At 37.4% G+C, this 16,869-nt stretch overlaps 1 protein-coding gene across 1 annotated transcript; it reads right to left on the minus strand.

The window, feature by feature from the left end:
- Positions 1–11,739: 11,739 nt before the first annotated feature.
- Positions 11,740–13,602, minus strand: LOC107775309 (anaerobic nitrite reductase HB2). Its single transcript, XM_016595032.1, has 4 exons — positions 13,241–13,602; positions 12,931–13,045; positions 12,105–12,221; positions 11,740–11,998 (listed from the first exon to the last, which is right to left on the minus strand). Exons 1-4 carry the CDS (start codon positions 13,333–13,335, stop codon positions 11,852–11,854), a joined length of 474 nt encoding a protein of 157 aa, XP_016450518.1. The 5' UTR covers positions 13,336–13,602; the 3' UTR covers positions 11,740–11,851.
- Positions 13,603–16,869: the final 3,267 nt, after the last annotated feature.

Genomic DNA, 16,869 nt, shown 5'->3' on the forward strand with positions numbered 1-16,869 from the left:
GCCTTAGAACCAGTGTTACCCCCAACATAATAAGTTTTATGGAGGAAGTTGTTCCCCAGCAAAGGGATGAAACTTGAGCTTAGTGAAGCACTAGTTCTGAAAGAATCAGAATCCCCCAACAGTGTTATCCTCGACAGCGTTATCCCTAGCTGATAACATTTTACCCACAACAGATAAGTAAATAATTCCCCAACAGTGTTATCCCCAGCAAGTATTCGAGGTAAGACATTTTCAAGTCTTAAGGATATTTTGGGTTCATCCGCCCTCGAATAGGATATTTTGGGTTCATCCGCCCTCGAATAGGATATTTTGGGTTCACCCGCCCTCGAATAGGATATTTTGGGTTCATCCGCCCTCGAATAGGATATTTTGGGTTCATCCGCCCTCGAATAGGATATTTTGGGTTCATCCGCCCTCGAATAGGATATTGTGGGTTCATCCGCCCTCGAATAGGATATTTTGGGTTCATCCGCCCTCGAATAGGATATTTTGGGTTCATCCGCCCTCGAATAGGATATTTTGGGTTCATCCGCCCTCGAATAGGATATTTTGGGTTCATCCGCCCTCGAATAGGATATTTTGGGTTCATCCGCCCTCGAATAGGATATTGTGGGTTCATCCGCCCTCGAATAGGATATTTTGGGTTCATCCACCCTCAAATAGGATATTTTGGGTTCATCCGCCCTCGAATAGGATATTTTGGGTTCATCCGCCCTCGAATAGGATATTTTGGGTTCATCCGCCCTCAAATAGGATATTTTGGGTTCATCCGCCCTCGAATAGGATATTTTGGGTTCATCCGCCCTCGAATAGGATATTTTGGGTTCATCCGCCCTCGAATAGGATTTTATTTTCAAAGTTGTTGTTGAAGCCAGGCGCCCACCTGAATAACGAAAGGAATACTTTTCTTGTCTGTCCATTGCATATTTTAGGCGCCCACCTGTAGAACAAGGGAATACATTCCACGCCTTTGCCAATAGGAGACGCACTTCCTAAGTTAGTTTTACCCATAGGAGACGCATTTCCTCCTAAGTTTAGTTTTACCCATAGGAGACGCATTTCCTCCTAAGTTTAGTTTACCCATAGGAGACGCATTTCCTCCTAAGTTTAGTTTACCCATAGGAGACGCATTTCCTCCTAAATTTACTTTTACCCACAGGAGACGCATTTCCTCCTAAGTTTAGTTTTACCCACAGGAGACGCATTTCCTCCTAAGTTTAGTTTTACCCATAGGAGACGCATTTCCTCCTAAGTTTAGTTTTACCCATAGGAGACGCATTTCCTCCTAAGTTTAGTTTACCCATAGGAGACGCATTTCCTCCTAAGTTTAGTTTACCCATAGGAGACGTATTTCCTCCTAAATTTACTTTTACCCATAGGAGACGCATTTCCTCCTAAGTTTAGTTTACCCATAGGAGACGCATTTCCTCCTAAGTTAGCATTGAAGTTGGGAGCCCGCCCATATAATAGAGGCATACATTTCTGTCCTTTTACTTTCAGTTCTAGGTCGCCCACCAGTAAAATGCGGGAATACATTTCAGTTCTAGGTCGCCCACCAGTAGAATGCGGGAATACATTTCAGTTCTAGGTCGCCCACCAGTAGAATGCGGGAATACATTTCAGTTCTAGGTCGCCCACCAGTAAAATGCGGGAATACTTTCTGTTCTAGGTCGCCCACCAGTAAAATGCGGGAATACATTTCAGTTCTAGGTCGCCCACCAGTAAAATGCGGGAATACTTTCTGTTCTAGGTCGCCCACCAGTAAAATGCGGGAATACATTTCAGTTCTAGGTCGCCCACCAGTAAAATGCGGGAATACTTTCTGTTCTAGGTCGCCCACCAGTAAAATGCGGGAATACATTTCAGTTCTAGGTCGCCCACCAGTAAAATGCGGGAATACTTTCTGTTCTAGGTCGCCCACCAGTAAAATGCGGGAATACATTTCAGTTCTAGGTCGCCCACCAGTAAAATGCGGGAATACATTTCAGTTCTAGGTCGCCCACCAGTAGAATGCGGGAATACTTTTAAGTTCTAGGTCGCCCACCAGTATAATGCGGGAATACATTTCAGTTCTAGGTCGCCCACCAGTAAAATGCGGGAATACATTTCAGTTCTAGGTCGCCCACCAGTAAAATGCGGGAATACTTTCTGTTCTAGGTCGCCCACCAGTAAAATGCGGGAATACATTTCAGTTCTAGGTCGCCCACCAGTAAAATGCGGGAATACTTTCTGTTCTAGGTCGCCCACCAGTAAAATGCGGGAATACATTTCAGTTCTAGGTCGCCCACCAGTAAAATGCGGGAATACATTTCAGTTCTAGGTCGCCCACCAGTAGAATGCGGGAATACTTTTAAGTTCTAGGTCGCCCACCAGTATAATGCGGGAATACTTTCTGTTCTAGGTCGCCCACCAGTAAAATGCGGGAATACATTTCAGTTCTAGGTCGCCCACCAGTAAAATGCGGGAATACTTTCTGTTCTAGGTCGCCCACCAGTAAAATGCGGGAATACATTTCAGTTCTAGGTCGTCCACCAGTATAATGCGGGCATACATTTCATAATTTTGCATTGAAACAACTTTTTAGTCTTGTATTACAGAGTTTGGAATCAGTAACCCCACCAGAAGGCGGAAGATTACAACAGGAATCCCCAGCAGTAAACAATAAAATCCCCAGCATCGGGAAGCAGAAGGTTGCAACAAGAGGTCCCAGCATAAACTCAAGTCCATGTGTCAAAAGGAAGAAAAGCATCGGAAGAAAAGCACCGGAGGAAACACAAGCCGACAAGAAAGCAAGGCAACAAGAACAAATTTTAGTCTAGCCTAGCTTCTTGTTTTCTTTTAAGCACGGTGTAACAAGGAGATCGGTAAGCAGTGATAACAGCATGCAACAGCAGTAACATCGCAGTCCCACGGTAGTCCCAGCTACCAAAAACTTCCCGAACTACATTGACCTGATTCCTGTTTAGCCCAGGATATGTAGGAAACCTTTGAAGCAAAGGGTCGGTCAAATATTTTTCAAAAAATGCTTCACACGGAGTACTCGGATGGGCAAAAATCGCTCGCTTTATCTTTGCACGAAAACCCTTCGTGTATCCGGGCAAAGAGGGGCAGCTGTAAGCACGTGATTTTTGCCCTATATGAGAATTACTCCCAAAAAATCCAAAAATAAAATGATTTTTCTTTGGTGTGCAATTTTGTGATATTTTGTGACATTTTGAATAATTATTTGTATTTGTTTGTGCATGTTTATTTGCTAAATTAATAAAAAATACAAAAATATGTCGCCTTTCGCATGTAGGATTTAATTCTACAATTGTTAGTAATTAAATTTATTTTACAAAAAATAAAAATTACAAAAATAGGCATCGTTTGCATTTTTAGCATTTAATGTCCAAATATACAATTTTATGCTTAATTATTACTTAATTGTGCGTTAATTGTTATTGGGAGTTATTTTGCGCTTTTATAACTTAATTTAGTTCTTAATAATAGTTTAAGTATTTTTATAATTTAGTTTTAGAAAAATAAAAGAAGAAAAGAGAGCGAAAATATAAAGAAAGTCGGAATTAGGCTTCTTCTTCAACTTCAAGCCATAGGCCCAAAAAATGGCCCAATCTTTCCTACGACCCAGTCCATTTCGAACTGGGTCGACCCAGTCCATAACCCAAAAGACCCAAACCCCTTTTGTCTTACATTTTACAAAACAAAAACAAAACAAAACAAAAAAAAAACAAAAAAAGGAAAGAAGGGAAAACCCTAAAGAGCTAACCAACCCGCCCCCCTTTCTATCTTTCTTCTTCTTCTTCCTCAAGAAAGACCCCTCCCATGGCTGCCCTTTACCCTCCATTAGCACGTCCTAATAGACCAGTTGTTCAAGCTTTACCTGCTCCGACCATGGATGACCCAGCTGCGTCTTCATCTCCTTCGTCAAGCTCAAAACTTACTTGACATCCATGGTTGCCAACGCTACGTCGAATGCTTCTGTCTCCGAGCTGCTATCTCACGCCCATCATCTTCAACACCAAGCTCCCCGCGACTGCCCGTCACAGCTTCTGCCTCGTCAACTCAGGCAGCCATGGCTGCCATTGCATTCCATCAACGTCGAACAACTAATTTGGCTTGACATTGTTCGACGACCAGCTGTTGTTGCTCCCCTATGCTTTACGTTGTTTCTTATCCCTCCCTCGACAAACTGTTGCTGATACTCATCGCAGTAGTTCCCTATTGCCTGCTTCTCCATCGTTACTGTAGCAGCAGCTGCGTCCAGCCATAGGATCTCCGTCGCGATGCAGTTTCCTCCGAGCTGCTGCTGCCGGCATCCGCTGCTTCACTTCATCGTTCTTCTTTGCTTCTAGTGTTTTGTTGTTGCTTCGTCTTCTTTGTTTGTCAAATGTCGAGGTTTTTTTTCATTGAGTCGAGGCTTGGACAGATCGGTATACAATCAAAGTTCGTCGTTTCAATCCGGTTAGTAGTTTTGAATTTTATTTTGTCCATTTTCGTTTTTATTTTTCTCAAAGTTAAAATCGTTAAATATTTGATTCTTGTTTTGTTCGTTTTTTATCGTTGAAATCATTTTTTCTAGTTTGTTCATGTTCATGTGCTTTGTTAAAATTAATTTTCAGATTTCAAAATAGAAGTTTAATTAGTTGTTTTATGTTTATTTCATGTTTGTATTATTGTTTAAGTAAGTATTTGTTAGTTTGATGTTTGTTAGATTCAAATTGAAATTTAATCAACTATTTCTTCAATTTGTTTCATGTGTTTATGTATTGTTAGAAATTGTTAATATTGTTAAGTTCAAGTTTAAGTTCATAATTGTTTCTTCATCGATCTTGTTATTTGTTTAAAGAATTTAGTTGTATTAAAGGAATATATTGTTTTAATCGTTTAATCCGTCATGTTTGTTGTCTTAAAATAGATTCATTCATGTTCATACTTTGTTTGGATGATCTTGAATCCGAATTTTGTATAGTTTGATTTCTTGTTTACCATTTATGATTATTGCTTGAATTGTTCTCATAATCTTGTTTTAAGTTTAATATAAGAATTGTTTGTTGTAATGTTGTTAGAGTTGATTTTTAAGTTCAATATGATTGAATTTAGAAATCTTCATATTTTGTTTGTTGTTGTTTGTTGAATCCGAAAATAGGATTGTTTGTTGCTAAAAATATTGTTCAATCAAATTTTAGTTGTTCTTGGTTGTTCAATTTGTGTTCATGTGATTTGTTGTTGAAATGTTGTTAAAATCATGTTCATGTGATATTGTTGTTATGATGTTCATCCGTGTTCATACTGTTGTTTGAACATTGTTAGAAATTGATCATATTGTCTATATTTTGGTTAAGTTTGATTAATTGATGTGTTATAGCTGATGGGTAGTTTGGTAAATTTATAATACGTTCAGGGGTAGTTTGGTAATTTCAGTAAGGTCGGAAGGGGTAGTTTAGGAATTGTACATTTTGTAATTGTTTATTTGAAGCATGAGAGACAAAATGAAATGGGGTGGGTTGTGATATGATTATTTAATATAAAGGGGGGACAAGATTTAATTTAAAGGGGGAATCTTGCATTATTTTAAATAAAGCATGGGGGACAAAATGAAATGGGGTGGTGTGATATGTTATTTAATGTAATGGGAATGAGTGGGAAGATAATGGGTTTGGTAGAGAAAATGGGTTGATTTTAATTAATGGAAAGATTTTATGAGAGGGGTTATAAGAAGTCTTGAAATCAGAATAAAAAGGGAGGGGAGGAGAAATACACAGACAGGAAAAAAACGGGAGAGAGAAACAAATCTGAAAATAAGAGAGAGAAAAGGGTTGAACATTTAAGAGATAGAAAATTCCGAAAAATATTTAAGCTTTCAAATATAAAAAAAAAACTAAAAAAAAATATTCTGTTTTCTTTTGTTGTTTGAAATCAGAATTGATTGTTGTTTCATAAAAGCTGAAGCTTTTGTTTTTTTTGGATTACTACTCCACCGGTCTGTTACTGGGTTGTTACTGTTGTTGGGCTATTGTTGCTGGTTGTACTGATTTTACTGCTGCTGCTGATTCTCATCTTCATTTTCTTTTGCTTCCAATATCAGGTACACAACTGACACGCTGGTTATTGTAATCCGAAATATGAAGCATGAATACGAAAAAATGAAGAGTTGAAATTTTGAATTATATTTAATTATATTCTGAATTTTATTTGTATGTATAAATTATGTAGTTTGCAAAAAATCAGAATCATGTAGATATTTAATACATATAGTGGAACATTCGACGATAGCTTAACAAATGAACTATCTACATCTATTGCCTAAAAATAAATAAATGGTGTAGTAATTCCATTGAATAAAAAATCAAACGAATAGGCCATTTAGTTAAATAATATTGGTTAATTTCAGCATATAAATGGTCTAGGATTAAAATTAGAATTGCTATGTTTTTTTTAATTTGACAAACTGAGAACATGCCTAGTATAATGTAACTAAGTAATAACATGTAAATAAATTAAGATATTTCTCCTTTATTTTGTAGAGACAAATTTCAATAAAAAAATGTAGGCATTTTAGGACTGTCCTTTTAAAAATAAAATGAGATGAGCCTCGCCCAATAAAATGTACTAATTGCGGGGCCCTCAATAAATATTTAATTGAGTATTTAGAATTCGGGATGGACTGTTTAGTGAATTCCACAGTCTTACCCATAAATAATAATATGCTAATCGCTTTAGTCACGATTTAATAATAATACATTCTTAAACATGGGTGCGCATTTATGCGACCCAAATCCAAATCCTAAAACATTGAATAAAAATACGCTCCGGATCGCGGGTGCATTTTATGTGACGCAATCCAAAGACATGTTTTTAAACGATGTTCACATTCTTGTAAAAATAATAATAACAATTATGAAAGCGGTAAAAAGATAAAATTTGCATATAAGTTCATATTTGTATAAAATCAGATAATCAAGCCGAATATAACAGTTGAGCGACCGTGCTAGAACCACGGAACTCGGGAATGCCTAACACCCTTCTCCCGGGTTAACAGAATTCCTTATCCGGATTTCTGGTACGCAGACTGTAATATGGAGTCATTCTTTTCCTCGATTCGGGATTAAAATTGGTGACTTGGGACACCCTAAATCTCCCAAGTGGCGACTCTGAAATAAATAAATAAATCCCGTTTTGATTGTCCTTTAATTGGAAAAAACTCCTACGCCCTTCGCGGGGTCGGAAAAAGGAGGTGCGACATAAATGTTCGAGGATGAGTCCAGTGCCTCTACGCCTAAGGTTTGGCCATTTATACTTAGCTCCTTTAAATCCTAGGTCAATAAGTTTACAATAGTTTATATATGACAGGAGGTGTGAGGCTCTAGTATGATTAATGGGTCTGCCTACCCACTTGTCTTCCTGAGTAAGAATGTTGTTAAAGTCACCACCTAGGAACCATTTCCCCTTCTAAGAGTTAGCTATGTATTTGAGGTTATTCCATAATATAATACGATTATTTAAATCAATATTAGCATAGACAACATTGAAAAGCCAAGGATCATGGTTAGGAAGCATGACGTAGATTTTTTGATTCATGGTGGAGATTTGAGTCATGTTGATGAAGTTATCATCCCATAGGATGACAATCCTACCAGATTGTCCTTGAGCTAGTACTTCCAACATGTTTGTGAAGTTGAAGCTATCCTTTAGGGGTAAGTGAGAAGTCGTACTGGTTTTCAGGAATGCTACCATGCAAGGATGATGGTTGTTAATAATGTCCCTAAAACTTCGTTTGAACTCATCGTTGTTTTCTCCTTTAATGTTTCAGATAATAAAACTAGTGGCTCTATTCATTTGGAGTAGGTTGTTTGGGGTTTGGACAAAGAACTGGATCGACTGAAAAGGTTGGTTGTTCCCCTTTAGCGACGAGCTTAGTACTACTGCAAAGTTTCCTACTGCTTCGTTTAGGGGTGGCCGGATATCTAAAGAGCACTTGTAGAGAGTTATTGTTCATCTGCAAATATATTTCTTGTCTTCCATCGCTTAGAATAATATGCTTTTGGCTTCTTTGATGTCTGAAATTTCTGTGTATGATGTTATTTGTAGTGGTGAAATTATTTCCACTTATTCCTCCATTTCTTGTTCTTTTTGTTCTGGTTCATTGTGGTGGTGATGCTTCTTAGCATGATGTATGTCCATTGGGAGAGGAAAGTATTGTGGTATTGGTTGCCATGGGTAGAGGAGGGGAGCTAAGTTGATCATCTCCTGTGGGCCATTAAATGGAAGTTGTTATAGGGGATCCATATTGTTCAGTGGGTTGAAGTGGTGGGGAAGTTTCTATTGTGCTTGCATGCTATGGATTAGTGCTGGTGCCAAGGCTGATGCAATAGGGTCCAGGATGTTGGCTATCCAGATATGGTTTATGTAGTTGGACATAGCTAAGTTCATACCCACCGTTATGAGTTGCGCTAGGACTTGTGATCTTGGAGAATTATTAGAGGTTTCTAGTTATTGATGTTCATGGACAGAAACATTGCTTGCCCTTGCAGTCCCTGTTCTATCCAGGAGGTTGGTTGGTGTTCTAGTAAGAGAGGTTGAGTAATGTAAACTACTGGAAATGAGAGTTGGAAAGGTGGTGGGTTCGCCATTCTCCTCAGTATGTGTTGGAAAGTTATTTGTGGGAGTGGAGTGAAATGTGTTTTTCAGCAGTGCCTTAGTGATTGAGCGATGGGTGGTTGTGTTTAATAGTAGTAGATTGAGAAGTAAAAGAGTTAGAGAGATGTAGACAATTTAATGATTGCGAATCTTTGGCTTGTGATATGTTTTGCATGGCTGCCTTGGTTTCGCTTGAGGGGAAATATAAGAGGGGATTGGTGGTTCAACATGCATGGTCACTTGGTGCATGGTTTGTGCCAAGTTTATAAGTTGATTAGTCTCTGCCAACTCATTGTTATCATGCTTAGGAGGATGATAATGATTTGTTTCTTATGATTTGTTTACGCAGAGGAAGCTTAGGGAACTAGGGTTAGTAATAGAATTGGCATTGGTTCTGCCACGCGTCAATATGTCTGTGGTTACCTTATTAGGGTTTCTGTCTATCAAAGTTTTCATTTTGGGAGTTGTCATGGGTTGCTGTTGGTTTCAAGCTCCATACAAATAGAGTAATTGGAATGATTAAGATTGTCGCTATCTTGTAGAGGTAGGAGAGAGAGAAATTATTATTATTAGGATAGAGTTATTAGTATCATGCCTAGAGAAATTTTTACTCACACTATTGTCACTGTTATTAAAGGTTTTTTTAAATTACCAGAGGTTTCGTAATTCACGTCGGGGCTTGGGATAGAGTAGGTGGTGGAATTAGTTGGAGACTTTCATTTATAAACAAACTTGTTGGCTCAAGTAAAGGTGAGTTTTGAAGCCTGACAAAGGAACTCAAACATGAACCAGGTCTATCCTAGTGAGGCACGGATATGGTCAATTCAAGCATGTGAGATGCACGTGAAGGAGATAAACCTAACTTACCAGAAGTGATATCTCCTGATCATGTGCGAAAAAGGCTGCATATTGGATAAGGAGAAAGACTCCTTACACAAAGAGAACACGGCTTAAGAGAAGGAAAGAGTTAGAGGATGAGATCAACTAGAACTCTTCCACCAAGGAAGAGTAGCATCAGAATTCTAGTCAATCTCTATTTACTAACTCCATAAATATCAATGTTGTTCTCTTTTACAGACAATGCACATAAGCAGAAGTTAAATGTGAATTGAGAGCAAAATAGCAAGGCAATTTTGCAAGCAATTTATGTGAGATTCAAGCGTGCAATCCTGGAGCTACTTGAACCAGATAGAAGAACCAGCTCCAAGTGTCTATCTTTATTCTAATTTAATTGTAGTAAATGTTTTCATATTGTACCTTTCAGCTTTATCTAGAAGCAATTGTATTAGGTACTCAGAGTTTTCAAGTTAGAGTTAACTTGAAGTTGTGGCAACAGATGAGGCTGTGTGCTACAACGGGATTAGAGTTAATCCTAGGTTTACAAAAGAGTTTTTGTAAATGCAGTTTTTGGCTCAGTGATTTTAGTGGAGAGTTTGGAAAAATCCTACTGGAAGGTAGGTCGTGGTTTTTTCACCTTTTGAGCCAGGTATTTTTCACGTAAAATCTTTGTGTTTTTTAATTTCTGTACTTATTATTCCGCAACAGTAGTAGTTGGAACACATAGAAGAACCAGGTCCTTCTATAATCAGGTCAAGGGAAAAATTTGGCACCACACAAATCACCCCCCTCTTGTGTGGTATTGAAGTATAAAATGACAACTTTTGGGTGTTGAGGTACTTACCTGTAGCAGCATCAATTTGACATTGATACCTGTCCTTAGTAGGTTTGATTCCTCAGTGAATGGACCTTGTTACCTTGGCTTCTGCTTTGCTTCTCCTCTCCTTTTTGTGAAGGATACCGTTTGCCATTGATCCTGTGGGTGCGATGTTTAGGTGATGCCCCATGGTCCTTCTTTCACTTGAGTATAGGGTTCTGGTTTCTTGCAGTTGCATGATTGGCCAATATGGCTAGTCTTCCACAGAATTTGCTGAGAAAGTTCTCTCCTTCATATATTAGTTGTTGCATGTGTGTACCTATTAGAATGGCTGGTTGGAATGGTTGGTCAAGAGACACTTCCACACATAGTCGTGCGTATCTATCTCTCAGGGTAGACCTGGTACATGCATCTACTCTGAAAAGTTTTCCAATAGTGTTTTCAATCTTGCTTAGGATAATGGCATCATAGAACTCTGTAGGTAATTGAGATAGTCTTACCTAGACAGCAGAGTGATTTGGATTGCCTTACTAGCCACGAAGTTAGGCTCCCAACGCTGCAGTGATAGGTAAAAGCCGTTAATGAACCGTGAGCTATTTTGTAAAACCTTGGTCATATTTTCTTCTTTTGTAAATTTGACTAAAAAATAATTCGATCCAAGATCAATTAGTGAAAATTGTTCAATTGGCTTCCATAACTCCAGAATTTTTGATTTTAGGTATTGATGAAGTACACTTCTGCCTAGGAGTTTGATTATGAGGGAATGCTTCCATGGGGAGTACATTCTGTTTGTATCTTCTTAGATAGGTCGATGCATTTTAGTTTTAACAGATCCGAGGTTGAAGGGGAGTCTATTACTGCTCAATCATTGCTTGTGGGGGCAGCACTGGTGAATTTGTGTGCAGGGATACAAGGCAGTCACCTTCCGCTGCTTGCGATAGTAGTTTATCTTTAAATGGAGGAGTGGTTAACGAAGACTTTGTTGCGTTAATATCAAGTGATTTTGGAGGAATTTGGTTGGCGGGGCAGTTTATTTTGTTATCGTGCAATGAGTTGATGGTGACCATGGCGATTTGTTGGAAGTAGACTTTGTCTGAGTCAAGTAAAATTTCTTCAAAACTAGCTACATGCAAATGTATACACTTTGGATATTCATACTTGTAACTTAGATATGTTCATGAAACCTCCATCTTAACTAGTGCAGGATAGTGAGTTGATGTCCTTCCTTCAAACATTTTGGCTTTTAAACATTGGTACTATCTCTTTGTTGGCGTATGAGAACGTTGAGTAGTTAATGATAAGGGTAAAACAAGAAAAGAATTTATCTTTCTCTTGATTTGTTAAAATGGACAAGTAAAAGTAAAAAAATATTTTTAATATAATGGACAAATAAAAATGAACGGAGGGAGTATATGATAATTAAATATCCAAAGTGGAGGAACATGTATGATCAAGCACACCCTTTTATTCATTTTTGGAAGGGAAAGTTAATTACGATTCTTCATTATAACATATCCACACGTACATAAGAAAAACAGAACATGAACGCTAGTAGGCCTAGGCAGCAGCAGCCTCAGCGTGCATCTCAGCTTTAATGGCAGCAGCCAACTGGTCGTAGGCTTCACCCAATGCTTCTTTCATCTCTTCGCTCCATTTCTCTCCCATTGCTTCTTTCACTGTTCTCAACAATGCTTCTTTTACTACCTACATTAATACACAAACGCAATCATATAGTATATATATTTTTTTAAAATTATATAAAAGTTAACCTCTTTTTTTATTTTTTTATTATGGGGAAATAAAAAATTACCTCAAAGTGGGGGTCAATAACTCCCTTTTGGAGATGGACGGATCCCAAGTACTTGAGCGTAGTCTCACCAACCACCACTTCACCCTTCTCCCGCAGTTGAATGGCCGATTCACATGTCTATAAATATTCAACCATTATATTAGTCTTTTTTCTTTTCTTTTTCGGATTATTATATATAATTGTTTGATTTTAGTTAAAATACTTTAGTTTCCTAATTTTCAAATATTCCCTAGGTTTTATTTTTATATGACAATGTTTTATTGGGCATGAAGTTTAAGAAAGAAAAATTAAATTTTAGCTCATACCAAAACTATCCTTAGTTACATGGTACTTATATGATTATAAAATAAAAATTGAAAGATAATGATTATTTGGAGTTCATATAAAACGAAATAGGAAGTAGTGGAGTAACCAATAAACTTTTCAAGAAACTTCCAATAAAAGAAAAAATATAAAATAGTAAGACGGAAAATGCAAGCAGAAACTTCCAAGCTAATGCGTATAACCAGACGAAGTGAGCATGTGCATGCCACGGTCCTTATCCTTTGTTGGGAAATATGAGGTACGTAGAGATTATGATAATTTCAATATACGTTGCTCTTTAAAATATACATATTTTCAAAAAGTCGAAGCACCATAAGATAATATTATTGAATATGTTGCATCAAATTAAATCTGTAATAAGAACATATCCACAAAAATAACGAATGGAGATCCTTGCTTAAAAGGAAGATAAAAATGGAAAAAATGTTCCTAAATATTGAAGAAGGAAATTGAGCATGGGATATATATATATATATATATATATATATATATAAGTACTAACCATCTTGAAAACTTTAACAGCGTGGGCTTTAAGTTTAGGATTGTTCTGAGGAATTTCGTTCGAATCCTTCAAGAATGAGAACATGTTCTTTGCTGCTGGTGCTATCTCCAAGATCCTGTCAAATCGGCCACATTAAAATTACCTTCTGTTTGATATCAAATGGACAAGTGTGGTATATATAGAGCATCATATTGAAGACCAAACAGGAAAAAAAACAGAAATTAAAATATATTGTATGCATCACACTTTTACGCGCAGTGGCAAATCTAGACTAGATAAAAGTGCGTGTATATATAAAAGTGATACTCACAAGGAGAAGAAACGAAGACTGAGTTGAGGAATATTTTTCTTCATGATTTCCCAAGAATCCTTCACCATAGCTTCTTGTTTCTCTGTGAACCCCATCTCCCCTTTCTCTCTCTATCTCCGGTATTTATCTCACTTACTTTTTGCTGAATTTGTGCTGTATCCTCGGAATTTATACTGTTTGAGCCTTTTTGAGTGATAAGGAGGAAAGTACCATCCATCTCAAAAAAGAAAAAAACAAAAATAAAAAGAGGACCACTACGTCATATTTTTTTAATTGTACGATCTATTCTCTGAGCAACTGTTTAAGATAGATAAATGTATAATTTAATGAATAAAAAAACAGGAGGGGAGGAGGAGTAGCATACACAGGACTTTGAGATTCGTTACCGATTATAAGTAATATATTTGCTAGTCTTGGCTCTTCGGTATTGTTTAAGGACTTAACTATTCAACTTTCACTAGGATTACATTATAGTCAAGTTGTGACACATAATTTAAAAAATAATATTCTCTCCGTTTCAATTTATGTGAATTTATTTGATTGGGCAAAAAATTTAAGAAATGAGAGAAAACTTTTGAACTTACGGTGTAAAATAAGACACATATATATTTTGTGTGACTGTATATTATTGCATAAAGATAAATTATTTTCAAATAAGGAAATAGATTCTTTTTTTTGGCACAGACTAAAATAAAAATAAATTCACATTAAATTGACAGAGGGAGTAATTGTTAGAGAAAGTATTTACAAAGTACATGTTTTTCATGTCGTACACATGTATTCGGATTTTCTATCAACTTATGAAATAATCTATCAAAGTAACTCGTGCTTCTTTTTATTGGAATAATAACGACACCTAACTATTACTTTTTGGCTCAAAATTAAAAACACACTCATTTGACTTGTAATGTCATATTAAAAACTTATGTTTTAATGATAAAATTCATAGAACCCATATCTCTTAGAAAACTATACCTAATTTAGCCTTTCCAAGAAAATATTGCTACTAATATTAGTTAATTACTCATAAAATACTATGAATATAAGTCCTTGACTATTTGTATGCTATAGACAATACATTTGCGTCAAGAAAATAATTAAAATATTACAACAATTGTAGTATTTTATTTCAAACGATATGAGTTGCAATTTCTATGAATCATCTCGTTCTTCTTTTCTAAGATAAATTCAGGGGCCTTTGAGTTTGATCTTGAATTTATGCGTGTCTTCACGAATGATGACCTTGAATTCAACTAGAACGAACTTTGATTTGAACTCGTCCTCCTTGAACCTTGCTTTGTTCTTCATTCTTGAGCTTGAACTTGATTTCTTAGACTTGATCTTGATTGCTTGAAACTCAAAGCTTGTAGAGAAATGTGATGACCCAAAAGGTCATCACTTGTTTTAAAATTTTTTTATGTATTTCGAGGCATTAAAATCCTCTTTCTGTCTCACCTCGACTTGCGTGCACAGTCCGGGTGCGTAGCCGAAAAGCCATTATGTGAAAAATCTATGAAAAATGATAAATTTTGCCTTTAAAATAAATTTAAGTTGACTTCGGTCAACATTTTGGATGAACGGACCCGGACCCGTGATTTGATGGTCCCGGAGGGTCCGTAGGAAAATATGGGACTTGGGCGTATGCCCGAAATCGAATTCCGAAGTCCCAAACTCGAGAAATGAATTTTTAAAGAAAATTATTTTCTGGAATATATATGAGTTTTTGGAAATGGAAAATATTTGAAATTTGATGGTATCGGGCCCGTATTTTGGTTCCAGAACCCGGTACAAGTCTTATATGTGATTTAAGTCGAGCCTGTAAAATTCGGTAAGAAACGGAAGTCGTTTGATATGATTCGGACTCGTAGTTGTAAAAATTGATACTTTGAAAGTTTTGAGATTTTTCTTAGGTTTCTATGCTAAATTCATTGTTTAAGATGTTATTTTGGCGATTTGATCGCACGTATAAGTTCATATGATGTTTTTGAGTTAGTACGCATGTTTGGTTTGGAGCCCCGAGGGCTCGAGTGAGTTTCAGATAGGTTTCGGAAGGTTTTTAAACTTAGAAAAGTTGCAGGTTTTCAATTTCTGGTATTTTGGAGTTTTATTCTTCGCGTTCGCGGAAGGACTCTCGCGAACGCGAAGGGTAAGTCAAGCTGAAGGAATTTTTCTTCTACGCGAACGCGAGAAACAGGTCGCGAATGCGAAACTTTGGGGGTGCTTCCCTTTGCGAACGTGGACCTGCTATCGCGAACGCGAAGGCCTTTGGGCCTGGGCAGGGGGAGAGAGATTTTACTCTATGCGAACGCGGCCACCTGACCGAAAACACAAAGGCTTGAGGAGCTAAAACTCCGCGAGTGCGAGTCCTTGAACGCGAACGCGACAGGCCTATCGCGAACGGGATGAAGGCCTGCCCAGTTATTTTAAAACAGAACTAGAACCGGGCAGAACCTTTTTTACTCCATATTTTCAAACTCCCAAGGCCTAGAGGCAATTTTCTTCACACAAATTCATCTCCAAAGTGTTGGTAATCAATTCTAAACTTTACTCTTTCAATTACCCATGTTTTTTCATCACTTTCTAATCAAAAATCAAGAGTTTTCATGGTAGAAATGATGAATTTGGGTAGAGTTAGGGCTTTTTGAATAATTGGGATTTAGACCTCGTTTTGGGGTTGGATTTCGAAACTAATTGCATATTCGGGCTCGTGGGTGAATGGGTGATCAGGTGTTTGGTCTGAAGCTCGAGTTTTGACCAGGCGGGCTCGGGGTCGATTTTTGACTTTTTGGGGAAAATGATAGAAAACCTATAATTAAGCATTGGGTATGAATTCTTTAGTATTTATTGATGTTGTTAAATCAATTTGCACTAGATATGAGTTATTTGGAGGCGAATTCTAAAGGAAAAGCAGTGTTTGAGGCTTGAGTTGGCCGTGGAAGTTTGAGGTAAGTGTTGGGTTTAACCTTAGCTTGAGGGATTAGGAGTTGTGTCTTATTTGCTACGCGTTAACTGTGGAGTACGACGTATTGGCATGGTGACGAGTATCTATACGTTGGGGTCAAGCATCCTTGTGAGTCTTGTTTTGTAATTTTTATGACCCTGTTGTGGTTTATTCGTGCTTCATATGAGAATTATATTACTGTTCCCTTGCTGGGATGTTGTTGTGATATTATTGTTCCCTTGCCGAGATGTTGTTGTGATATTATTATTTCATTGCCAGGATACTATTGTAATAGTATTGTTCCCTTGCTGGGATGTTATTATTATGCTATTATTCCCTTACCGGGATTCATTTATGATCGGTGTTGATAAATAAAATGAGAGAGGGTTGCACGCCTGCAACGATAATATATAAAATGGGAGCAGGTTGCACTCCTGCAACGGTAATATATGAAATGGGAGTGGGTTGCACGCATGCAATGATACTATATGAAATGGGAGCGGATTGCTGCCTGCAATGGTACTATATGAAATTGGATCGGGTTGCACGACTGCAACGGTATTACATGTGTACTTGATTCTTATTTCCTTATCTTTTGCTGGTATTTGATTTATGGCGTTCCTTACATTTCTTTACTGTTATTCTATTGTTACCTGTTACTCCCCGCAGCATGTTTCCCCTCCCAACT

The sequence above is a fragment of the Nicotiana tabacum genome, chromosome 6 (assembly GCF_000715075.1).
Source record: "Nicotiana tabacum cultivar K326 chromosome 6, ASM71507v2, whole genome shotgun sequence".
NCBI classification, from domain to species: Eukaryota; Viridiplantae; Streptophyta; class Magnoliopsida; order Solanales; family Solanaceae; genus Nicotiana; species Nicotiana tabacum.